General features: G+C 50.3%; 1 protein-coding gene across 2 annotated transcripts; it reads left to right on the top strand.

The window, feature by feature from the left end:
• Positions 1-1,933: 1,933 nt before the first annotated feature.
• PRRT1B (proline rich transmembrane protein 1B) lies at positions 1,934-16,864 on the top strand. Of its 2 annotated transcripts, none has more exons than XM_054519609.2 (4): positions 1,934-2,051; positions 11,591-12,063; positions 13,106-13,249; positions 15,102-16,864. In XM_054519609.2, the coding sequence occupies exons 1-4, from the start codon at positions 2,027-2,029 to the stop codon at positions 15,249-15,251; spliced, it is 792 nt and encodes a 263-aa protein (XP_054375584.1). In that variant the 5' UTR covers positions 1,934-2,026; the 3' UTR covers positions 15,252-16,864. The 2 variants fall into 2 exon arrangements, with proteins under 2 accessions (XP_054375584.1, XP_054375583.1); XM_054519608.1 differs by having other exon boundaries at positions 1,934-2,066; positions 15,102-16,497.
• The last annotated feature ends 9,593 nt before the right edge of the window (positions 16,865-26,457 follow it).

The raw sequence follows: 26,457 nt of genomic DNA on the forward strand, positions 1-26,457 counted from the left end.
TCTTGGACTCAAGCAATTATCTTGCCTCAGCCTCCCAAAGTGCCGAGATCTCCATGTTGATGGTTGTGCCATCACACTCGGCCTCAATATTTCCATTGATAATTCCATTTCATTCTGATTCTTGATCTGATAAAACTGACTTTGTTTCCTATGGACATTTACAGAATCTTTCTTTGATGCTAGAATCTTGCAATTTCACAATCACGTCCCTTTGGAGGGTATTCTCCCCAGTATGTTGGGCCCTCAGTGACCTCTTTCCATCTGAACACTTGTGTCGTTTAGTTCTGGGAAATTTTCTTGAATTCTTTTTTTTTTTTTTTTTTTGAGACAGAGTCTTGCTGTGTCACCCAAGCTGGAATGCAGTGGCACGGTCTCAGCTCACTGCAACCTCTGCCTCCTGGGTTCAAGCAGTTCTCGTGCCTCAGCCAACCAAGTAGCTGGGATTACAAGTGTGTGTCACCACACCTGGTTAATATTTGTATTTTTTGTAGAGACAGGGTTTCATCATGTTGGCTAGGCTGATCTTGAACTCTTGGGCTCAAGCAATACACCCACCTTGGCCTCCCAAAGTACTGAGATTACAGGTGTGAACCACCATGCTGGGCCTCTTGTCAGCTTGGATGGGGGTCATGTCCCACCAGAGTAGTTTTACGTTTGCTTTGGACCAGAGCTCTTTCCTAGAGCCAATTTTGTTTTAATGACAATTTTAGTGTAAGGGCATCTAGACTAGCAGATAGGCTGAATTTGAACCCCATATTCATGTGAGGAACAGGCCCAGGGCTACAACTTCCAGGGAGATTTTATTTCCAGAATCCAGGCTGGGTCACACCAGCTTCCTTGTCACCCCCTTGGGTCACAGGCAGATTTTGTTTTCTGTTCATTTCTCTTCATCTCAACTCCCTGCTTCCCAGACCCAAGGCTTCACCTCCTGTCCACATCTGGATGGAAAAATCAAGCCCTAGACTCTGAGACCAAACCCCCCAGGGCTGCTGCACACTTCCTGGGCTTATCTGTCCCTCCCTCTTCATTGCTGGTCCCTGAGGATTCTCTTGGCTACCTGGGAGCTCAGCTATGAACATAAAAGGCTGCCTGGCATGCTGGTGTCCTGTCTCTAGCATTTCCACGTGGTTGGATTGGCACCTGCCTCAGATTCTCCAGTCTGGCACATTTCAGAGAACAGAAGTCCCACACAAATGATTTTTAAAAGTCAAGATATTTCGGCCGGGAGCAGTGGCTTACGCCTGTAATCCCTGCACTTTGGGAGGCCGAGGTGGGTGGATCACGAGGTCAGGAGATCGAGACCATCCTGGCTAACATGGTGAAACCCCGTCTCTACTAAAAACATAAAAAAAATAAAAAAATTAGCCAGGCGTGGTGGCGGGGCCTGTAATCCCAGTTACTCGGGAAGCTGAGGCAGGAGAATCGCTTGAACTCGGGAGGCGGAGGTTTCTGTGAGCTGAGATGGCGCCACTGAACTCCAGCCTGGGCAAAAGAGGGAGACTCTGCCTTAAAACAAAACAAAAACAGAAAAGAGAGATTTCACATAAAAACCTACGTTTCTGGCTTCTCTTGCTGGAAAATTAAAAGAAAGCTACAGACACCACGACTCTCGTCTGTGCAGGTCACATCCGTCCCGCTGTGGTGTCCAGTTGCCCAGGTCCCCACCACTCCTCTTTGTCTCATGCTGACCCGCTGGCCTTGAGGGCACTCTCTTGTGCCACCCTGCCTTCTCTAGTCCGGCCTGGCTGGCTCCCCCTCCTACCCCAACCCCTCCAGCCCTGCACAGCGCCGCGGAGTCTCCACCAAGCCCGTTCTACCCAGGCAGGCAGGGAGGCAGGTCCGGCCGAGCGCAGGGCGCCAGGGAGCGACTGTTGACCCAGCCGTGGGCAAACAAGGCGGTCAATTATTAACCGGCCGCGCGGCAGGCACCAGGAAACCCGAGCCCGCGGCGCAAGCCGAGCCGGCCCGACGGCAGGCGCCAGGCCAGGGAGCCGCGCAGCCCTTGCAGCCGCCGCGGGCTCGGACCATGGAGGCAGGAGCTGGAGGGGCAGGTGCCGGAGGGGCAGGTGCTGGCGGGACAGGTACTGGCGGGGCAGGTACTGGCGGTGCAGGTGCTGGCGGAGCGGGTGCTGGAGGGGGTGTAAGGGGTAGATACCAGAGGGGCCGCTGCTGGAGGGGCAGGTGCTGGTGGGGCCGGTGCTGGAGGGGGTTTAGCGGGTAGATACCTGCGGGCCATGTTCTGGAGGGTCAGGGATCAGCAGGGCCGGCCCAGGACCGGAGCTGTGGTGCCCCGGAGGCCGGCGGCAGCAAGATGCGGGAGAATGCCCGGCCCAGGACACCCCATCCGGACCCAGGGTGGGGAGGGCCAGGAAGTTGCTGTGGAAAGTTCGGGAGCTCTGGGGGCGCCCCTGCGGGCAAGCCAGGGAGGGGGCCGCGGCGGTTCATTCTCTGCGCATTTTGCCCCCTCCCGCCCCATGTCCCGCCTCTGGCAGCTCCGCTCACCGCCCGGGCCAGGCTGAGGTCCTTGCAGCAGGGGAGTGGGCGGCCCTGGCCAGGGCGGGGTGGAGACAGAGCCTGCAGTGGGGAGCACGACCTGGGAAGAGACCCCACGGGCTAATTCGGGGACGGAGAGCTGGAGACAGGGACCGACAGAGGTGGGGTGGGGGCAGAGCTGGAGAGAGGCGCGGACGCGGGTGGGATCCGGCCAAGGCTGCGACCAACTCGACGTCGCCCACCCCCAGGCGCCAGGCGCTGGAAGGGGCGGGGGGCAGGGAACCGAGACCTCGTCCTTGCCCTGGGGAGTCTCTGGCTGGCTGGAAGCAGTGAGGCGGTGGCAGTGGGACTCCTGCAGAGTCTCGCACACTCCCCGCTCCCGCATCCCCCAGCGCGGCTGATCTTGAGAGCTCGGGGATGGGGCGCACCCAGTCCCATCTGCAAGCAGCTCCGGGAGATGCTGGAGCGCTGGCCCCTCCCCCCTCGCCCCGCCCTCCAGGACTCCCCCCCAGACCCTCAAGCACTTGCCCCGCGGGGAGCCCGGACCACCTTTCGCAGCTGGAATGCCTGGCGGAGGCTCCGGTGTCAAGAGCCTGAGAACCTGAGAACCCACCCGAGGCTCCCGCCAGGCAGCGCCGCCAGCAGATTTATTTACTCTGGGGCCCTATCTCCGCGCCATTGGGCCAGGTATTTGCCCTGGCGGGATCCAGGGAAACTGCGGTTTTTGTTATGATACCTGGGGCAGGGACACCATCCCGGAGAGACCTGTTTAGAGTGGAGAGCTGACTCGCTGAGACCCACGTTTCCTGCTGGGAGCCTGGGTTCCCTCGTTAGTAAAATGGGGAGCATAAAAACAAAAGCGCGCCCGAGATGACCCGGGGTACCAAGCAAAAGCTCTCAGAGCAGAGCCTGGCCTCATGTTCGCCTTTTTTTTTTTTTTTTTTTTTTTTTTTTGCGACTGAGTCTTGCTCTATTGCCCAGGCTGGAGTGCAGTGGCACAATCTCAGCTCACTGCAACCTCCTTCTCCCAGGTTCAAGGGATTCTCCCTCCCAAGTAGCTAGGATTACAGGCGCCCAATGTCAGGCCTCTGAGCCAAAGCTAAGCCATCGTATCCCCTGTGAACTGCATGTACACATCCAGATGGCCGGTTCCTGCCTTAACTGATGACATTCCACCACAAAAGAAGTGAAAATGGCCTGTTCCTGCCTTAACTGATGACATTACCTTGTGAAATTCCTTCTCCTGGCTCATCCTGGCTGAAAAGCTCCCTCACTGAGCACCTTGTGACTCCCAACCCTGCCCCCCAGAAAACAACCCCCTTTGACTGTCATTTTCCTTTACCTATGCAAATCCTATAAAACGGCCCCACCCCTATCTCCCTTCGCTGACTCTTTTCGGACTTAGCCTACCTGCACCCAGGTGATTAAAAAGCTTTATTGCTCACACAAAGCCTGTTTGGTGGTCTCTTCACACGGACGCGAGTGAAATTTGGTGCCGTGACTAGGAGCGGGGGACCTCCCTTGGGAGATCAATCCCCTGTCCTCCTGCTCTTTGCTCCGTGAGAAAGATCCACCTACGACCTCGGCTCCTCAGACCAACCAGTCCAAGGAACATCTCACCAATTTTAAATCTGGTAAGCGGCCTCTCTTTACTCTCTTCTCCAACTTCTCTCACTATCCCTCAACCTCGTTCTCCTTTCAGTCTTGGCACCACACTTCAATCTCTCCCTTCTCTTAATTTCAGTTCCTTTCCTTTACTGGTAGAGACAAAGGAGACGCGTTTTATCCGTGGACCCAAAACTCCGGCACCGGTCACGGACTCAGGAAGACAGTCTTCTCTTGGTGTTTAATCATTGCGGGGACGCCTGCCTGATTATTCATCCACAATCCATTGGTATCTGATCTCCCCGGGGACGCCTGCCTTGATCATTCACCCACATTCCGTTGGTGGCAAGTCAATTGCGGGGACGCCTGCTTTGGCTGCTCACCCACATTGCAGCCAGGGCTGCTCACCCAACCCATTCTCTCCGTGTCTCTACCCTCTCTTCTCTCCACTTTCCTGTGGGGCAAGCACCCCCCACCCCTTCTCCACTTTCCTGGGGAGCAAGCATCCCCCACCCCTTCTCTCCATGTCTCTACCCTTCTCTTTAAACTTGCCTCCTTCACTATGGGCAATCTTCCACCCTCTATTCCTCCCTCTTCTCCCTTAGCCTGTGTTCTCAAGAACTTAAAACCTCTTTAACTCTCGCCTGACCTAAAATCTAAGTGTCTTATTTTCTTCTGCAACACTGCTTGACCCCAATACAAACTCGACAGTGGTTCCAAATAGCCAGAAAATAGCATTTTTCATTTTTCCGTCCTACAAGATCTAGATAATTCTTGTCGTAAAATGGGCAACCAGTCTGAGGTGCCTGACATCCAGGCATTCTTTTACACATTGGTCCCTCCCTAGTCTCTGTTCCCAATTCAACTTGTCCCAAATCTTCCTTCTTTCCCTCCGCCTGTCCCCTCAGTCCCAACCCCAAGCATCACTGAGTCTTTTGAATCTTCCTTTTCTACAGACCCATCTGACATCTCCCCTCCTCCCCAGGCTGCTCTGCGCCAGGCTGAGCTAGGTCCGAATTCTTCCTCAGCCTCCATTCCCCCATCCTATAATCCTTTTATCACCTCCCATCCTCACACCTGGTCCAGCTTACAGTTTCATTCCGCGACTAGCCCTCTCCCAGCTGCCCAGCAATTTCCTCTTAAAAAGGTGGCTGGAGCTGATGGCATAGTCAAGGTTAATGCTCCTTTTTCTTTATCTGACCTCTCCCAAATCAGTTAGCGTTTAGGCTCTTTTTCATCAAATATGAAAAACCCAGCCCAGTTCATGGCTGTTTGGCAGCAGCCGTGAGACGCTTTACAGCCCTAGACCCTAAAAGGTCAAAAGGCCGTCTTATTCTCAACATACATTTTATTACCCAATCCGCTCCCGACATTAAATAAACCCCCAAAAATTAAATTCCGGCCCTCAAGCCCCACAACAGGACTTAATTAACCTCGCCTTCAAGGTGTACAATAATAGAGTAGAGGCAGCCAAGTAGCAATGTATTTCTGAGTTGCAATTCCTTGCCTCCACTGTGAGATAAACCCCAGCCACATCTCCAGCACACAAGAACTTCAAACGCCTGAACCGCACCTGCCAGGCATTCCTCCAGAACCTCCTCCCCCCAGGAGCTTGCTACAAGTGTTGGAAATCTGGCCACTGGGCCAAGGAATGCCCCCAGCCCGGGATTCCTCCTAAGTCATGTCCCATCTGTGCGGGACCCCACTGAAAATTGGACTGTTCAACTCACCTGGCAGCCACTCCCAGAGCCCCTGGAACTCTGGCCCAAGGCTGTCTCACTGACTCCTTCCCAGATCTTTTTGGCTTAGTGGCTGAAGACTGACGCTGCCCGATTGCCTCAGAAGCCCCCTAGACCATCACAGACACTGAGCTTTGAGTAACTCTCACAGCGGAGGGTAAGTCCGTCCCCTTCTTAATCAATACGAAGGCTACCCACTCCACATTACCTTCTTTTCCAGGGCCTGTTTCCTTTGCCTCCATAACTGTTGTAGGTATTGACGGCCAGGCTTCTAAACCTCTTAAAACTCCCCAACTCTGCCAACTTAGACAACATTCTTTTATGCACTCTTTTTTAGTTATCCCCACATGCCCAGTTCCCTTATTAGGCTGAGACATTTTAACCAAATTATCTGCATTTCAACTAAATTATCTGCTTCCCTGACTATTCCTGGACTACAGCCACATCTCATTGCCGCCCTTCTTCCCAACCCAAAGCCTCCTTTGCGTTTCCCTCTTGTATCTCCCCACCTTAATCCACAAGTATATCATGCACCCCTTACCATCCTATTGAAACTTAATCACCCTTACCCTGCTCAATGCCAATATCCCATCCCACAGCACGCTTTAAAAGGATTAAAGCCTGTTATCACTCGCCTGTTACAGCATGGGCTTCTAAAGCCTATAAACTCCCCTTACAATTCCCCCATTTTACCTGTCCAAAAACCAGGCAAGCCTCACAGGCTAGTTCAGGATCTGTGCCTTATCAACCAAATTGTTTTGCCTATCCACCCCGTGGTACCAAACCCATATACTCTCCTATTCTCAATACCTCCCTCCACAACCCATGATTCTGTTCTGGATCTCAAACATGCTTTCTTTACTATTCCTTTGCACCCTTCATCCCAGCCTCTCTTCGCTTTCACTTGGACTGACCCTGACACCCATCAGGCTCAGCAAATTACCCGGGCTGTACTACTGCAAAGCTTCACAGACAGCTCCCATTACTTCAGTCAAGCCCAAATGTCTTCCTCATCTGTTACCTATCTCGGCATAATTCTCATGAAAACACACGTGCTCTTCCTGCTGATCGTGTCCGGCTAATCTCCCAAACCCGAATCCCTTCTACAAAACAACAATTCCTTTCCTTCCTAGGCATGGTTAGTATGGTCAGAATTCTTATACAAGAGTCGGGACTGCGTCCTGTAGCCTTTCTGTCCAAACAACTTGACCTTACTGTTTTAGCCTATCCCTCATGTCTGCGTGCAGTGGCTGCTGCTGCTTTAATACTTTTAGAGGCCCTTAAAATCACAAACTATGCTCAACTCACTCTCTAATCTTTTCTGGCAGGGCTATGCTGAACCTCCTTGGGCACTCTCTAATTGGATGTCCTGGGTCCTCCCAATTCTTAGTCCTTAATAATACCTGTTTTTCTCCTTCTCTTATTCGGACCTTGTGTCTTCCGCTTAGTTTTTCTTTTTGTTTTTGAGACGGAGTCTTGCTCTGTTTCCCAGGGTGGAGTGCAGTGGCGCGATCTCAGCTCACTGCAAGCTCCACCTCCCGGGTTCATGCCATTCTCCTGCCTCAGCCTCCCGAGTAGCTGGGACTACAGGCGCCCGCCACCACGCTCCACTAATTTTTTGTATTTTTAGTAGAGACGGGGTTACACCGTGTTACCCAGGATGGTCTCAATCTCCTGACCTCGTGATCCGCCCACTTCAGCCTCCCAAAGTGCTGGGATTACAGGCATGAGCCACCGCGCCCGGCCTGCGTTTAGTTTTTCAATTCATACAAAACTGCATCCAGGCCATCACCAATCATTCTATATGACAAATGCTCCTTCTAACAACCCCACAATATCGCCTCTTACCACAAAATCTTCTTCAGCTTAATCTCTCCTACTCTAGGTTCCCACGCCGCCCCTAATCTCGCTTGAAGCAGCCCTGAGAAACATCGCCCATTATCTCTCCATACCGTCCCCAAAAAATTATCGCTGCCCCAACACTTCAACATTATTTTGTTTTTTGTTTTTCTAATTAAGAAGACAGGAATGTCAGGCCTCTGAGCCAAAGCTAAGCCATCACATCCCCTGTGAACTGCATGTACACATCCAGATGGCTGGTTCCTGCCTTAACTGATGCCATTCCACCACAAAAGAAGTGAAAATGGCCTGTTCCTGCCTTAACTGATGACATTACCTTGTGAAATTCCTTCTCCTGGCTCATCCTGGCTGAAAAGCTCCCTCACCGAGCACCTTGTGACCCCCACCCCTGCCCGCCAGAAAACAACCCCCTTTGACTGTCATTTTCCTTTACCTATGCAAATCCTATAAAACGGCCCCACCCCATCTCCCTTCAGTGACTCTCTTTTTGGACTTAGCCTGCCTGCACCCAGGTGATTAAAAAGCTTTCTTGCTCACACAAAGCCTGTTTGGTGGTCTCTTCACACGGACGCGAGTGAAACCCGCCACCACACCTGGCTAATTTTTGTATTTTTAGTAGAGACGAGGTGTCACTGTGTTGGCCAGGCTGGTCTGGAACTCCTGACCTCAAGTGACCCACCCGCCTCAGCCTCCCAAAGTGCTGGGATTACAGGCGTGAGCCACTGCACCCAGCCATGTTCGCCTCTCTAAAAATGATATTACTGTGATTTATCTTCACTTTACGGATGAGGAAATGGAGGTACAGAAAGTTTGTCACATGCCACTTCTCCCTTTTAGAGAGGACAAGGTCTCACTCTGTAGCCCAGGCTGGAGTGCAGTGGTTCGATCACAGCTCACTGCACCCTCCTGTGAGGAGGCCACAACGTCTGGCCAAGTGTGTTTCCCTTGACCTCATGGAGCATAGTTATAATGGCTGCTTTTTCTGAAAATTCCAATATCGGGTCATCTCAGGGTTGGCATCTGCTGAGTGTCTTTTCCTTTGAGTACTGGTCACTGTATGGCGAGCGATCTTGGATTGTGTCTTGGACATTGTGAATAGTATGTTGTGTAGATTCTTGATCCTGTTACAATTCCCCAGAGAAGGCGGGTTTGTTTGGTTTCAGGAGGCAGTCAGCCTGCTTAGTTTCAGGCCAGAAGTTCTGTTTCACCTTCTATGAGTGGCATTTCCAAACTTGGGTCAGTTTTCAGAGTTTTTGTTAGGCTCGTCTGGGTTTGTCTCCTGCACATGCAGTTCGGGGGGAGCCCAAGACTTGTGTGAATTCGTTCTAGGGAGTCCAACCATTCCAGTTTGGGACTAAGGAGTTTCCCAGGATGTGAGACTCTCAGCAGTAAATCCGAGAAAGTCCTGGGCAGACAGTGATATGGTGGTCACCCAGGTCACCCACATAATCAGGGACCCCCTTTCTCCAGCTCTGTCTCTTCTAGGTCTGCCCCATCTTCCCACTCTGCAGAGAGTGGGGAGGCCTTTCCTTTCTGGTTGGTCTGGTCAGAATGCCAGGGTTTCTACTGGACTTTTAATCTCCTGTTCTGCTGCTCCAGTGTGGGTCCGGTGCTGGTGCTCTGAGCTGCGAGGGCAATGAGAGGGGAAAAGCAGGAAACTCGCCCCCTCAAAGTCCATTTCTCTCAGTTTTGTGTTTTGTTTTGTTTTGTTTTTTGAGATGGAGTCTCACTGATGCCCAGGCTGGAGTGCAGTGGCGCGATCTCGGCTTACTGCAACCTCTGCCTCCTAGGTTCAAGCAATTCTCTTGCCTCAGCCTCCTGAGTAGCTGGGATTACAGCGGCCTGCCACCACGCCCAGCTAACTTTTTTGTATTTTTAATAGAGACAGGGTTTCACCATATTGGCCAGGCTGGTCTCAAACTCCTGACCTCAATTGATCTGCTCGCCTTGGCCTCCCAGGCATGAGCCATGGCTCATTTCTCTAAGGTGTTTTTTTTTTTTTTTTTTTTTGAGATGGAGTCTTACTCTGTAGCCCAAGCTGTAGTGCAGCGGCGCGATCTCGGCTCACTGCAACTTTCACCTCTGGGGCTTGAGCAATTCTCCTGCCTCAGCCTCTCAAGTAGCTGGGACTAGACACATGCGCTACCACACCTGGTTAATTTTTTTTTTTTTTTTTTGTATTTTTAGCAGAGACGGGGTTTCATCATGTTGCCCTGGGTGGCCTCGAACTCCTGAGCTCAGATGATCCACCTGCCTCGGCCTCCCAAAGTGCTGGGATTATAGGCGTGACCCATCGTGCCTGGCCATTCTCTAAGTTTTGACTCCACTCCACAACCTGCCTGCTTTTGTTTGTCTTTCAGTGACCTCAGATGGTTCTTTTTGTATTTTGTCCAGACTTTTCAGTTGTCATCAGCTGGAGAGACGGGCTTTTAAAAAATGGTGCTAAATACGTATAACATACGATTTACCATTTGAACCACTTCTAAGTGTGCGATTCAGTGGCATGAAGAACACTCACATTGTTTTGCAGGCATCACCACCATCCATCTCTGGAATGCTTTTCCATCTTCCCAAACAGAAACTCTACACTCATGAAACACTAACTCCCCAGCCTCAGCCCCTGTTAACCTGGAGAGAAAGGTTTTTAAAGCTTCTGCTTACAAAATGTTTGTCAATGTCCCATTGTGCAAAGCAAGTCACATGGTCAAGCCCAGATCCAAGGGGTGGAGAAACAAGGGGTGGAGATCCAAGGGCTGGAGATCCAAGGGGTGGAGGTATAAACAGCATGGCAGGTGCATGGGGTGCGGGGGCCATGAGTGAGCCCCTGGCTGCTGGGAGGGGGTTGAGGCAGGACACGCCCAGGGGCTCAGCATTCCCTGCCATTGGGATCACTCTGGCAAGGATCCCTGCCTCCACCCGTGGGGGACTTCAGGAAGGGTCCTCCCACTCCCACTGAGATGTCTGTGTGATGTCTGTTTCACTCATCCCCCTGCCTTCTATAACCCTTAAGGACACTTAGGAAATGGACCTCCAAAGCCAGACCCCTGGCTCTGGGCTGCCCACTTCTGCTGTGAGCCCTGAATGCCCACCAAGGTCAGGGGAGCCCACTCTGCGATTCTCTTCCAGGGCCTTCCTTGTACCCTTGCCTGAGGCCCTCTGGTGCTCAGCTGGTCGGGATGCTCTCAGGAGGTGCAGGGGACCTTAAGAATTTATTGGGACCTGACCAGGCACCACCAGGACCTATCTTTGGGTGCTGAAGGCCAGGGCCTGGGTCGGGAGCAAGGCAGCTGGGCAGCTTTGAGGCTCTGAGCCCTGGCTTCAAGCTGCTGGGCCCTGTATGTTCTGGTTTCCATTCTCAGTGTGCATACGGCCCTTAGTTACCTCCTGGCTCCACCATGTTACTCTAGCTACAGTTTGGCAGCTCCTGGGCACCTCACCCCTCCCCCACAACTCCAAGCCAAGAATCTAATTGGTTCAGCTCATCTCCTCAGGTAGGCGTCCCCTTCATTAGAGGTGTATCTCAGGACAGCCAATCAGGGGCTTCCCTGGGCTGATTCTCCTTTTCTGGTCCAATTAGCTTTGACATAAAGGCCTTAGCTAGGGGCGAAACTACCTCCCAAGTGAGGCCATCTGCCAAGGAAAAGAGGTGGGGCAGCGCGGAGAGGGGCGGGGTCAGCAGCCTGGGTTCCCACCCAGATGGGTCACTCAGTCTGTGTGACTCCAGCAAGGCAGGTGGCCCCCTCTGGGCCTGTTTTCTAGTCCCTTTGCGTCAAGATCCTATGAGGCCCAGCTGCAGAGAGGGCTGGGAGCTTGGTTCGTGGGAACTTCGGGACCAGCGACGTCCCACCTAGCCCGGCGGCCTCTTGCTCACGACCGCTGCCATTTCTTTCTAGGGTCCGACACGCAAGGGGGCGGCAGCCCCCTCACCCCTGAGGACCCCCGGAGCCCCGCGAAGCCCGCCGCCCCCGAGGATCCCCAGATGCCCGTGCAGCCCGCGCTCCCGCAGCTCCCGCGCCGCCCGCGGACCCTGGACGACGACGGGGCGCCCAGCGAGGACGGGGCCGCGGGGGGCAGCAAGCCCGCCCCAGAGGACGCCCCGGCCCAGGCGGCGGGCGAGGCCGGGCCGGTTTCCAAGGCGGTGGCCGGCGGCGCCCCACACATCGGCTTCGTTGGGGAGCCCCCGCCCTACGCGCCGCCAGACCCAAAGGCCCCGCCGCTGCTGTACCCGCCCTTCCCGCAGGTGCCCGTGGTCCTGCAGCCCGCGCCGTCTGCGCTCTTCCCGCCGCCCGCCCAGCTCTACCCGGCCGCGCCCACGCCGCCCACGGTCTTCTCGCCGCCGGGCGGGGCCGCCTTCCCCTTCCCCGTGGTGAGTGGCCGCCTCCCTGGGCGCGCTCCCCTCCGTGCTGTCTGCGCGTGGTTGGGGGAGCCCGTGCGGAGGCCGAGAGATCACTTCTGTCCTTGCAGAGGAGGAAGCGCCACCTTGGCCTGGGGGCGGGCGAGTCCGGGAGGCTCCCTGGAGGGGGGGACATTTGAGCGGGGTTTTGGAGAATGAATAGGAGGGCTAAGGCAAAGACAACGACGGGCACCCTGGACGGAGGGCACCGCACAGGCGTGGAGGGGCCAAGACTGGGCGTTCTGGGGATGGTGGAGGCTTGTTTGGCTTGGTAGGGAGGGGAGGAAGGTGGGACCCGTGGTGAGGGACCCCAGAAACTTTGGGCAGGAGGTGACTTGATTAGATTTTCTTTAAAAACAAAACAGTCCGGGCACGGTGCCTCCTACCTGTAATCCCAGCACTTTGGGAGGCCAAGACGGGCAGATGGCTTGGGCTTAGGAGTTCCAGACCAGCCTAGGCAACATAGTGAGCCCTCATCTCTACTAAATGTAAAAAAATAAGCCAGGTATGGTGGTGCGCGCCTGTAGCCCCAGCTATTCATGAGGCTGAGGCAGGAGGATCGCTTGAGCCAGGGAGGTTGAGGCTGCAATGAGCCGAGATCACACCATTGCACTCCAGGCTGAGTGACAGAGCAAGCCTCTGCCTCCAAAATAAAAATAAAAATATAAAAAACCAAACAAAAACCCTGGGCTGCCTGTGGGGGAAAGATTGGAGGTCCCCCAGGGAGGGGTGGCGAGCCCAGTAAGGACGATGGAGATATCACAGAGGCTGGACCCCGGACTGAGCCAATGGTAGAGGGCAGGACTGAGGGCTCAGCGGGGCTGAGTGGCCAGGGGTGCAAGAGGGAGAGGGCAGAGGGGCACCCTGACCCAACCCCTCCGTGAATTGCAGCCTCAATGGGAGGGGACTTGGGGGACTGAGTGAGAGAGCTTGCATGGCCTGGCTGGCCTTCTCACTCACTCTGTTGTCCAGAGGCTGGGCCAGCTCCCTCACCACTGTGGCTCTGCCCCCACAGTACAATGGCCCGATGGCTGGCGTGCCAGGCCCTACCACGGTTGAGCACAGGCCCCTGCCAAAGGACTACATGACGGAGTCAGTGCTGGTGACCCTCTTCTGCTGTCTGCTCACCGGCCTCATCGCCATCGTCTACTCCCACGAGGTAGGTGCGGGGGCGGCCCTGGGCACAGCCTCTCCTAGCACGCAGCCACTGGTGCCCCAGTGGGTCCACAGAGCCCCTCTTCCAGCAACACGGTCTCTGGTGTCTCTCCCTCTGGAGGGGGTTGGGAATTGGGAAGTCAGAGCCCAATTGTTTATGGGGTCCTTGCCCCTCCTGTCTCTGCCCCCAACTACTCAAAATGTGCTGTGAAATGTTTAGCCAAAACAATTCACGGTAAAGGTGTGAATGACTGATAAGACCCAATGTGCTGCCCATTCCAGTGGAGGCTTGTGTTTTAAAGGGGGTACAATCTGCTCATTCATTCCTATGCTCATCTCATCTATCCATCCACTCCATCTCTCCATCTCTGTAGCTACCCATCTATTCACCCACCCATTTATCCATCCACCCACCCATCCACCATCTCTCTTTTTTTTTTTTTTTTTTGATACCGAGTCTTGCTCTGTTGCCAGGCTGGAGTGCAATGGCGTGATCTCGGCTCACTGCAACCTCCACCCTCTGGGTTCAAGCGATTCTCCTGCCTCAGCCTCCCAAATAGCTGGGATTACAGGCGCCCACCACCATGCCCAGCTAATTTTTTCTATTTTTAGTAGAGATGAGGTTTCATCATGTTGGCCAGGCTGGTCTTGAACTCCTGACCTCAGGTGATCCACCTGCCTCGGCCTCCCAAAGTGCTGGGATTACAGACGTGAGCCACCGCGCCCGGCCCATCCACTCTCTCTCTAGCCTCCATCCATCCATCATCCATCCATCATCCATCTACTATCCATCTACCATCTTCCATCCACTCACCCCACTATTCATCCATCTGCCTACTCACCCACCCACCAATCCCTACCTATCCATCCATCTCTCTATTCATCCATCCATCTACTCATCCATACACCCACCTACCACCCATCATCTCTCTACTTGCCATCCATCCGTCCATCCATCCACCCTCCCATCCACCCATCCCTCTACCCATTCATCTATTTATTAGGCCTTTGGGATTCAAAGATGCCATGTGATGACACTCTAATAGAGACAGAAGCAGGGCTGGGCATGGTGGCTCACAACTGTAACCCCAGCATTTTGGGAGGTCGAGGTGTGTGGATCACCTGAGGTCAGGAGTTCGAGATCAGCCTGACCTCGTCAGGCTGAAACCCCGTCTCTACTAAAAATACAAAAATTAGCCGGGCGTGGGGGCGGGCACCTTAGTCCCAGCTACTCAGGAGGCTGAGACAGGAGAATCACTTGAACCCAGGAGGCGGAGGTTGCAGTGAGCTGAGATCACACCACTGCACTCCAGCCTGTGAGACGGAGCAAGACTCCATCTCAAGAAAAATACAAACAAACAAAAGCAGGCAAGCCTCTGGGAGCCTATGCTCAAGGCTGACCTGGACTCAGCCCTGGCTTGACTCTGCTGTTGAAGCCCCCAGCCATAAGCAGAAGGCAGCTCTCAGGACCTCAGAGGTGGACTTGAAAGGCTGCTGCCTGCTGGTGAATTCTGGCTCCACCATTAGTGTTGTGCCCCTGGGTAGGTCACTTAACTTCTCTGAGCCTTTGTTTCCACATCTGCAAAGTGGGGTCAGCCTCAGGGCTGCTGCGAGGATGGTAGAGGCTGAAGCTGAGGGCATCTGTCAGCGCTGAGCGTGACAAGTGCCTGATGGCTGGCGGCCACCGCTGCCATCACTCCTGCCCCCTTTTGAGCTGTGGGCCTAGCAGGTCCCTGACCTTTTCAGCGTGTCAGTTTCTCAGTTTGTGGAACTGGGCCTAACCCTCAATCACACTGGGAGGGAGTGGGGGCTCCCTGTTCGCTCCCACCGCCCCCTCCTGCCCTGTCTCATTGCAGACCCGCGCAGCCCTGGGCAGGGGTGACCTGGCCCAGGCCGAAGAGGCCTCGCGGAAGGCCCGCTCGCTGGTGCTCTTCAGCCTGCTCTTCGGGGTCTTCGTGTCTACCAGCTGGGTCATCTACGTGGTGGTGGCACTCTACCTTCCCTGAGGCTGTGGCTCCTGCGGAGATGCCGGATGCCGGAATGTCCAGGGATAACTGGCCAGGCCAGACCCTTTCTCTGGACTCAGATCCCTGCCGGTGGCCAGCTCTTGCCTGCAGAGGGAATCTGGGGGCCAGAAGAGGGCAGGCTTGGCAACCCTCAACTGACTTGTGGCTGGGCCTCAGCCTCCTCAGCCTCCACAGGTGGCCCAGTGGAGCCTCATTCAGTGTCCTAATCCAAGGTGTCTCCAGAGCTCGGCCCCAGCCGTGGGACAGGAGCCCACCAGAGCCCCATTTCCTAGGTGCCTCCTCTCAAGGCCTTCCTGGGACTCCTCTTGCCTTCATCTGTGCTCCTGGAAGGCCATCGTAGGGACCAAAGCCTTCACTGTCTTCAGAGCCATCTGGAAGGACACTGCAACCTCCACCCCCCGCCCAACCTCTAGCCCAGCTTAGGCGATCAGGCTGCCAGTATTACCTTTCCCTGTGGGACAGTGGAGCATGGTGGCTTCTGGCTGGTTGTTCCCCTATCCCTTCCCCATCCCAGGAGACAGGGTCCCTCATGCTGACCCTACATCCAGAAACCAGGGCCACACTGTCTGGTCAATCAACAGAAGCGACACCCTGTGCAGAGCTTCACACTGCCACTTTGGGGATACTTCCTGGCTCTCTTCCAGGGCCAGTGGCAACATCTGTCCGCAGCTGGGCTCCAGGGCACCCTACCCACCCCTGAGATGCTGTTGACATAGAGGCAGTGCTGGCAAGAACTACCCAATGATAGAGGATCAGCTGGGTCCTCATTTGATGAGGACCACCCTGATTGGGGAGCACTTGCACCAAGATCCCTCAGCCAGCCTATAGAACTGTACCTATGACCCTGGCATCAGATGCCTGGCACCCCAGTCCCATTAGCTGTGGTCCAAAGAATGACCTTGCATTTTAACAAGATTCAAAACCATTGCAGAGGCCAGGCGAGGTGGCTCACACCTGTAATCCCAGCACTTTGGGAGGCTGAGGTGGGTGGATCATCTGAGGTCAGGAGTTCAGGACCAACCTGGCCAACATGGCAAAGCCCTGTCTCTACTAAAAATACAAAAATTAGCCGAGCATGGCGGCAGGCGCCTGTAATCTTAGCTACTCGGGAGGCTGAGGCAGGAGAATTGCTTGAACCCGGGAGGCAGAGGTTGCAGTGAGCTGAGATTGTGCCACTGCACCCCAACCTGGGTGACAGAGTGAGACTCCGCCTCAAAAACAAACAAAAAACCATTGCAGACAGAGGAGGAAGGGGACCCCCAGCTGAGCCACACAGATTGATAGCTCAAGCTAAATCAGTTGGTTTCAGAGCAGCCACAGTGTGCTGCTTACAACCCTGGCACCAGGGGCTGAAACAGGAGAATGGCCCTGCCCAGCCCAGTCTCTCCTCCAGAAAGCTGGAGAGGGAGGCATGAGGAAATAAGTCATGAGCAGCCTGGAGACTGTGTGGATTTTCGTTCAGTAAGCAGGGCGCGAGGTTCTGCGTTTCTAATAAGCTTCCCAGTGATGCTGAAGCTGGTACTCAAACCAATAGCCAAGTGGGAAATTATTAAAACTACTAAAAGGCATTAAAACCAGGATCATGACACGGATGCCCCCTGGTGTCTCTATTATTTGACATTGTTGTGAAGTTCCAGCTAATGCAAAAAATAAAAAAGTGAAATTTGTAGTATGAAAACTAGAAGAGACAAAAAATTATTACCTAGCTAGACTATCCAAGAGTCAATTAAAAACATGGAACTAGTAAGATAACTCAGTAAAGTGGCTGGATACAAAATAAATACACAAAAGCAATAGTAATCACCAGGTACACTTGGAAAAGTTTAAAATTCAACTTATAATAGTGATAACAACAGTAACATTTAGGAATAACTTAACAAAAGATCTGGAAACCAAATTAAGAAAATTATTTTAAAAAACTACCAAAAGGCCAGGTGCAGTGGCTCATACCTGTAATCCCAGCACTTTGGGAGGCTGAGGCGGGCAGATCACCTGAGGTCAGGAGTTCGAGACCAGCCTGACCAACATGACGAAACATCTCTACTGAGAATATGAAAATTAGACAAGCATGGTAATGCACACCTGTAATCCTAGCTACTCGGGAGGCTGAGGCAGGAGAATCACTTGAACTTTGGAGGCAGAGGTTGCAGTAAGCTGAGATCGTGCCACTGCACTCCAGCCTGGCTGACTGTGAGACTCCATCTCAAAATACATAAAAAATAAAATAAAATAAAAAATACCAAAAGACCAAAAATAAACAACAAAACATCCTGGTAGAAGATGTAATATACAAATATCTATTTTTTATAGATATTTTAGATAGATTTAATACAATTCTGGCAAGAAAACTAAGCTTTAAATAAATGACAAAAATTATTTTAAAATTAATTTGGAAGGAAAAATATGCAAAGATTGCTAATCTTTATTTTTAAGTTGAATGAGAGGGGACTTTCTTCACCAGATATTAAAACTTACCATAAAGCTATAATAATCAAAATGGCATGGCATTGCCACAGAGTTAAATCAATGAAAAATTATTGAAAATCTAGAAAACATTACAAGTATATGTGGAAAGTTAGCACTTGCTAAAAATGGCATTTTAATTGAGTGAGTAAAAGAAGGTTCCTAATAAGCAGAGTTGCTATCTGGTTGGAAAAAATAATTATTCTAATATTGTATGCAAAAATAAATTCAAGATGGATTAAAGAGCTAAGTATAAAATGAAGCTCTAATCATAATAAAGCTTAGGAAAATATGTGTGTAACTTCAGGGTGCTGGAGCAGTATGGAAACGGGAGGCCTCTTAAAATCTGGAAAACCATAGAGGGAAAGATTGATTTATTTGAGTCCTATAGATTAGGGACATGCAGATTTAAATCATGAGATATGATTTTTACCCACTGGATTGTGAAAGAATTAGAAAAGTTGAACACATCTAGAGTTGCAGAGGGACTGCTGACTCTCACATTTATTACTAGTGGATATGTATTGCCATAATCTTTGTGGAAAGGAGACTGATGGTATCTGTTACTAATGTATGTATGGGCCAGGCATGGTGGCTCACAACTATAATCCTAGCACTTTGGGAGGCCAAGGTGGGAGAAGTGCTTGAGTCCAGGAGTTTGAGACCAGCCTGGGTAACATGGCGAGATCATCTCTACAGAAAAAAAAAAAAAGCCAGGTATTGTGGCATGGGCCTGTAGTCCCAGCTACTTGGGAGACTAGAGTGGGAGGACTGCTTGAGCCTGATGTTGAGGCTGCAGTGAGCTGTGATCACACCACTGCATTCCAGCCTGGGTGACAGAGCAAGAGCATGTCTCAAAAAAAAAAAAAAAAAGAGTATGTGAGAGGAATTTAAAATTTTTGCACTTTTAACTGCTTATCACTATGATTTGCATATTTATTATTTATACACATATAATGTTCCTGTCATGTATGCATGGACATATAACTATGGACATACGCATGCAAAGAATAGAGTCTGAAGGATTTATTCCAAATTGCTGATAGTGGCTGCCTTTGGGGACAGAATGTGATCAGGAGGGTTTGTGCAATGCATTGCTGAATTTTAAAATAGGATGTATTGTGAATTTAAAAAATAACAAAAAATATGCATGGCTTTTGACCCAGAAATTCTAGTTTTAGGATTCACAGTCATGAAGAAGGAAGCGTCTGTTTTCCTGGAGCTAGCAGTCCAACATGGGAGACAGACATTTAGCAGATAATGTAGCTGCAAACTATTCTAAAGCACCACGAAGGAGAGGTAGCTCCTGCAAATCTGAAATGTTGAGTGCAACTGAGAAAAAACTGTCATTAAATTAGAGTGCACCCTGATTTAAGAGATATGAAAATATTTCTTAGAATCATTCAGAGGTGGTTGAGAGAGTGGTGAAAAAGGGTTTTTCTGAGCATAGGTTGTGAGTATATTAACATTAAAAGTCAACGAGATGCTGCCAAACTACATTCCAAAGTGGTTGCATCATTTTGAACTCCCACCAGCAATGAATGAGAGTTCCAGCGGCTCCCGTCCTCATCAGCCCCTCTGATTTGTCAGTCTTTTACGTTTTACCTCTTCTGGTATGTGTGTAGTAGTATTTCAGTTTGGTTTTAATTTACATCTCTCTGATGACTAATAATATTTAGGCTTTTATCATGTTTTTTTTTTTTTTAAATACAGACAAGGGTCTCACTCCATTACCCCAGGCTGGAGTGCAGTGGCATGTTCACAGCTTACTGTAACCTGGAATTCCTGGGCTTAAGCACTTCTCCTGCTTTGGCCTCCCAAGTAGCTGTGACCACAGGTGTGCACTGCTACATCTGGCTGATTTTAAAATTTTTTTATAGAGACAGAGTCTATGTTGCCCAGGCTGGTCTTGAACTCTTGGCCTCAAACAATCCTCCTGTCTTGGTCTCCCAAAGCGCTAGGATTACAGGTGTGAGCCACGGCACCTGGCCTAGCCTTTTAGCATGTTTATCAGCTATTTGGGTATCTCTTTTTACGAGGTGCCTGTTCAAGTTTTGTGCCCATTTTTATGTTTGACTGTCTTTGTTTTAGAGCAGTTCTGTATGTATTTGAGATGAGTCCTATGTTAGATACAGTATTGGAAACATCTTTTCTCACTTGGTAGCTTCCCTTTTCACTCTTTTTTTTTTTTTTTTTGAGACAGAGTCTCGCTCTTGTCGCCCAGGTTGGAGTGCAATGGCACGATCTCTGCTCACTGCAACCTCCGCCTCCTGGGTTCAAGTGATTCTCCAGCCTCAGCCTCCCTCCCTTTTCATTCTTAATGGTGTCATCTGATGAAAAGTTCTCAGTTTTTTTCTTTTTGTTTTTTTTTGAGATGGAGTCTCACTCTGTCACCCAGGCTGGAGTGCAATGGTGCAATCTCTGCTCACTGCAACCTCCACCTTCCAGGCTTAAGCGATTCTCCTGCCTTTGCTTCCTGAGTAGCTGGGATTACAGGCGCCTGCACCATGCCAGGCTAATTTTTGTATTTTTAGTAAGGACAGGGTTTCACCATGTTGGCTAGGATGGTCTTGATCTCCTGACCTCGTGATCTGCCTGCCTTGACCTCCCAAAGGGTTGGAATTACAGGCGTGAGCCACTGTGACCAGCTGAAAAGTTCTCAGTTTTAATGTAGCCAAACTTATCTTTTCCTTTGTAAATAGTATGTGTGTAGGGGTATTTCAGTGGCTTATGTGGCTTAATAAAATTTCTGTACTTATAGGACATGAAGATGCTCTTATAATGTCTTTTAGATCTAGAAGCTTTATTGCTTTTTTTTTTTTTTAAATTTTTGAGTTGGAGTCTTGCTCCATCACCCAGGCTGGAATGCAGTGGTGCCATCTCGGCTCACTGCAACCTCTACCTCCTGGGTTCAAGCGATTCTCCTGCCTCAGCCTCCCAAGTAGGTGGGATGATAGGCGCCTGCCACCACGCCTGGTTAATTTTTGTATTTTTAGTAGAGATGGGGTTTCACCATATTGGCCAGGCTGGTCTTGAACTCCTGACCTCAAGTGATCCACCTACCTCGGTCTCCTAAAGTGCTAGAATTACAGGCGTGAGCAACCACTGCCTGCCTGTGCCTGGCCTCATTGCTTATTTTCACATTTAGATCTGCCACCAGCCTGGAATAGGTTCCAGAGCTCTGTTTGTCTACTTGTTTTTTTTTTTTTTTTTGAGACGAAGTCTCACTCTGTCACCCAGGCTGGGGTGCAATGGCGTGATCTCAGCTCACTGCAACTTCCACCTCCCGGGTTCAAGCGATTCTCCTGCCTCAGCCTCCAGAGTAAGCTGGGACCACAGGCATGCGCCACCATGCCCGGCTAATTTTTTTGTATTTTTAGTAGAGACAGGGTTTCACTACGTTGGCCAGACTGGTCTTGAACTCCTGACCTCGCGATCCCCCTGCCTCGGCCTCCCCAAAGTGCTGGGATTACAGGCATGAGCCATCGCACCCAGCCCTGTTTGTCTATTTCTTTGCCACTATCACACTTCATTATGGGGATATATATATATACACACACACACACACACACAAACATATATATACACATATATATATACACACACATATATATACATATATGTATATATACACATATGTGTGTATATATATATATATTTGACACATTGTCTTTCTCTGTTACTAAGGCTGGAGTGCAGTGGTGTGATCACAGCTCACTGCATCCTTAGCCTCCTTGGCTCAAGCGATCCTCCCACCTCAGCCTCCTGAGTAGCTAGGACCACAGGTGTGCGCCACCATACCTGGCTATTTTTTTTATTTTTCTGTAGAGATGGGGTCTCCCTATGTTGCCCAGGCTTGTTTTTTTTGTTTTTTTAAGATAGGTTGTCAACCAGGTTGGAGTACTGTGGTGTGATTGTACCTCACTGCAGCCCCAAACTCCTGGGCTCAAGGGATTCTCCTGTCTCAGCCTCCCAAGCAGTTGGGATTACAGGCATGAACCACCATGCCCCAAAATCACTTCTCTTTTTTTTTTTTGAGAAGGGAGTCTCACTCTGTTGCCCAGGCTGGAGTTGCCTCAGCCTCCTGAGTAGCTGGGATTACAGGTGTGCTCCACCACACCCGGCTAATTTTTGTATTTTTAGTAGAGACACGGTTTCGCCATGTTGGCCAGGCTGGTCTCAAACTCCTGACCTCACGTGATCCTCCCACCTCAGCCTCCCATAGTGCTGGGATTACAGGTGTGAGCCACAGTGCCCGGCCCCAAATTCAATTCTTAATTCTGATAATTTATCTGTAGATTCTGTTAGGTTTTCTATATACATAATGTTATCTATATATAATGAGTTGTCTTCCTTTTCAATTCTTACCACCTTGGGTATTTTTCTTGCCTTATTGCACTAGCCAGGACCCCTATTATAATGCTGAATAGGAGTGCTGACAGCAGGCAACCTTGTCATTTTCCCAGTCTCAAAATGAAGGCTTTCAACATTTCATCTTGTTAAAAAAACAGATTTTTTTTTCAGGTTAAGTACCCTTCTATTCCTAGTTTACAAAGAGTTTTAAAAAACTATGCATGGAGATTGAATTTTATTTTCATGTATACTGAGAAAATGATCAGATTTAATCCATTAATATGGTAACTTATGTTACCATATTAATTTTCAAATGTTAAAATAGCTTTTCATTCCTGGAATAACTTCATCTTGATGAGGATGTACTATTATACTTTCTGAATTTCACTTTGCTAAAATTTTGTTTAGGATTTTTGCATTGTGTTCATGAGTGAAATTGGACTGTAATTTTCATTCTTGTTATGGTTTCGGTATCGTAATTATGTTGGTCTCATCACAAGAGTTGACAATGTTTCTCATTTTTCGTTTTTGGAAGTGTTGTATAAGATCTGACATTTTCTTTTCTTCTTCTTTTTTTTTTTTTGAGATGGAGTCTCACTCTGTTGCCTGGGCTAGAGTGTGGTGGAGCCATCTTGGCTCACTGCAACCTCCGCCTCCTGGGTTCAAGCGATTCTCCTGCCTCAGCCTCCCGAGTAGCTGGGATTACAGGCGCCTGCCACCACACCCAGCTAATTTTTTGTATTTTTAGTAGAGACGGGGTTTCACCATGCCGGCCAGGCTGGTCTCGAACTCCTGACCTTGTGATTCACCTGCCTTGGGCTCCCCAAGTGCTGGGATTACAGGCATGAGCCACTCCGCCCAGCCAAGATTTGATGTTCTCTATTCCTCAAATGTTTGGGAGAGGTGTGTTAGCACTTCCCACTAGAAGCATAGATTTATCCGTTTCTCCTTGTAGTACTGTCAGCTTTTGCTTTACATATTTTGAGGCTATGTAATTAGGTGTATACAAATTTAGAAACTGTTAAATCTGTTGAGTGTAATTTGTATCTTTACAAAGTGTTTCCTTTGTAACTGTAGCAATGCCTTTTGCCTTAAAGTCTGTTTTTTATTAATATAGCTATACTTCGGGTTTTTTTTTTTGGTGGACCGTATTTGCAGAGTATATCTTTTTCCAAAATTTTACTTTCAACTTTTCTGTACTTGTAACTTAATTTTTATTTATTTATTTAGAGACAGGGTCTCACTCTTGCCCAGGCTGGAGTGCAGTGGTGGCGATCACGGCTCACTGCAGCCTGGACTTCCCAGGTTTGGGCAATCCTCCTACCTACCTCAGCCTCCTGGGTAGCTGGGACTACTGGCACTCACCACTACACCTGGCTAATTTTTGTAGTTTTTGTAGAGATGGGGTTTTGCCATGTTGCTTGCCCAGGCTGGTCTTGAACTCCTGGGCTCAAGTGATCCACCTGCCTCAGCCTCCTAGTGTTGGGTTACAGGCATAAGCCACCATGCCCAGACAAGACATTTTCATGGCTGTTTTACATAGCGAGTGTTCATTCATCCACCTGTTTACTCTTTTTATTGCTCTTTCATTCTTTCCTGCAAGTGTGATCTTCCATTTGGGATCATTTCCTTTCTGCCTGAGACAGTTGAGTCTTTGCTTAGTGTGGGTCTGCCAGTGGTGAGTTTTCTGTTTTTGTTCTTCTCACAGTATCTTGATTTTGCCTGCATTTTTTTTTTTTTTTTTGAGTCGGAGTCTCGCTCTTTGGCCTAGGCTGGAGTGCAGTGGCACGATCTCGGCTCACTGCAAGATTGGCCTCTTGGGTTCATGCCATTCTCCTGCTTCAGCCTCCCAAGTAGCTGGGACTACAGGCGTCCGCCACCGCGCCCAGCTAATTTTTTGTATTTTTAGTAGAGACGGCATTTCACCGTGTTGGCCAGGATGGTCTCGATCTCCTGACCTCATGATCCACCTGCCACGGCCTCCCAAAGTGCTGGGATTACAGGCGTGAGCCACCGCACCCGGCCGCCTGCATTCTTGAAAGGTATTTTCAGTGAGCGTAGAATTTTGGATCGTGGTCCTGTTCTTTCGGCTTTGAAGAAGATACCATTCCCTTATCTTCCGGCCTCAGTCGTGTCTGTTGAGGAGTCTAATTGTGGCTCCTTTGAAGGTAATGGGCCCTTTTTCCCCCTATGGTTGCTTAAAGATTCCTTTTTCTCAGGCGGGGAGTGGTGGCTCACGCCTGTAATCCCAGCACTTTGGGAGGCTGAGGCGGGTGGATCACGAGGTCAGGAGATCGAGACCAGCCTGGCTAACACAGTGAAACCCTGTCTCTACTAAAAATACAAAAAATTAGCCGGGCGTGGTGGTGGGCGCCTGTAGTCCCAGTTACTCGGGAGGCTGAGGTGGGAGAATGGCGTCAACCTGGGAGGCGGAGCTTGCAGTGAGCCAAGATCGTGCCACTGCACTCCAGCCTGGGTGACAGAGCAAGACTCCGTCTCAAAAAAAAAAAAAAAAAAAAAAAAGACTTCTTTTTCTCTTTGGTTTTCAAAAGCTTCATCATGCTGTGCTTTGGTGTATTCTTCTTCTTTATTATCCTGCCTGGGGGTTCATGAGGCTTCTGGAATCCAAGGCTTGATGCTTCCAGTCAAGGACTGGTAAGGAGACAGAGAGAGTAATTTGGACAGGAAAAGATTAATATAAACAATAACCCAAAGAGAAGAGAAACTGTGAGTGCTAAAGAATACTCTAGGGCTGAAGGTGAGTACCAAAGAAGAAAAAACTTAGAAGGGCCCAATCCCCATGGCTGGGATTGAGAAGTCACTGGAGAAGGTGTGAGTGCATCCACTGGGAGGTAGCACTCACTGGGCCCCGGGGCCAGAGCTGGCTCACTGGGTGGACAAGTCCCTTTGAGGTGCAGGTGGGCTGAGGCTGGTGGGTGGGCATGCGTTGGGAGTTGGGGTGTTGGGAACCTGCTGGCCAGCAGGGTGGCACAAGGGTGAGGTGTGCATTACCCATCTCTGGACGGCCACAGCAAGGTGGCCACCATAACACCACTGGGGCTGAAGTGACAGGTGTGCGGTAGGGGCAGGTCTCCACACATGCTTCTAGCAGCCATTGAGCCAGAGCAAGGACAAAAGGCCAGGGCCTTCCTCCAGCAGTGTCTCTCCAGCGTCTCTATTGACAGAACTTAATGTGCTCACTGCAAAGGAGACATCTTCATTGCAGAGCAGGTAACGAAGGGTGGACTTGGACATGAGAAGCGGTGACATGATAACTGGCCAGTTGGTTTAGGAAAACTTTTTAAAACAACAGCTTTATTGAAGTATAATCTACATATCATAAAATTTACTCATTTAAGTATATGATTCAGTTCTTTTTAAATTTGCAGAATTGTGCAACCAGCACTGTGATCCAATATTTAAAAGTTTCCATCATCCCCAAAGATCGTTCATGTACCCCTTTTGAGACAGAGTCTCGCTCTGTCACCCAGGCAGGAGTACAGTGGCGCGATCTTGGCTCACTGCAACCTCCGCCTCCCAGGTTTAAGCGATTCTTATACGTCGGCCTCCCGAGTAGCTGGGATTACAGGTGTGTGCCACACCGGGCTAATTTTTGTATATATGTATTTTTTTTCCTGAGAGGGAGTCTCGCTCTGTTGCCCAAGCTGGATTGCAGTGGTGTGATCTCTGTATACTGCAACCTCCACCTCCTGGGATCAAGCAATTCTCCCTCCTCAGCCTCCTGAGTAGCGCCCGCCACCACGCCCAGCTGATTTTTGTATTTTAGTAGAGACAGGGTTTTCCTTTGTTTGCCAGGCTAATCTCGTACTCCTGACCTCAAGTGATCCACTCACCTCAGCCTCCCAACGTGTTGGGATTACAGGCGTGAGCCACCACGTAATTTTTATATTTTTAGTAGAGACGGGGTTTCACCATATTGGCTAGGCTAGTCTCAAACACCTGACTTCAGGTGATCCGCCTGCCTTGGGCTCCCAAAGTGCTGAGGTTACAGGTGTGAGCCCTTTTTGTAGTCCGTCTCTGCTTCCACTTCCAGACAACCATGAATCTGCTCTCTGTATCTATAAATTTGCTTTTTCTGGATACTTCATATAAACGGAATCATGTGATAACACACCCTTTGCATCTGGCTTCTTTCATGTCCGTATTTCTTTTCTTTTCTTTTTTTTTGAGACGGAGTCTTGCTCTGTCGCCAGCTGGAGTGCAGTGGTGCAATCTTGGCTAACTACAACCTCCACCTCCCAGGTTCGAGTGATTCTCCTGCCTCAGACTCCCAAGTAGCTGGGACTACAGGCACCCGCCACCATGCCTGGCTAATTTTTTGTATTTTTAGTAGAGATGGGGTTTCACC

The sequence above is a fragment of the Pongo abelii genome, chromosome 13 (genome assembly GCF_028885655.2).
Source record: "Pongo abelii isolate AG06213 chromosome 13, NHGRI_mPonAbe1-v2.0_pri, whole genome shotgun sequence".
In the NCBI taxonomy this organism is placed as follows: Eukaryota; Metazoa; Chordata; class Mammalia; order Primates; family Hominidae; genus Pongo; species Pongo abelii.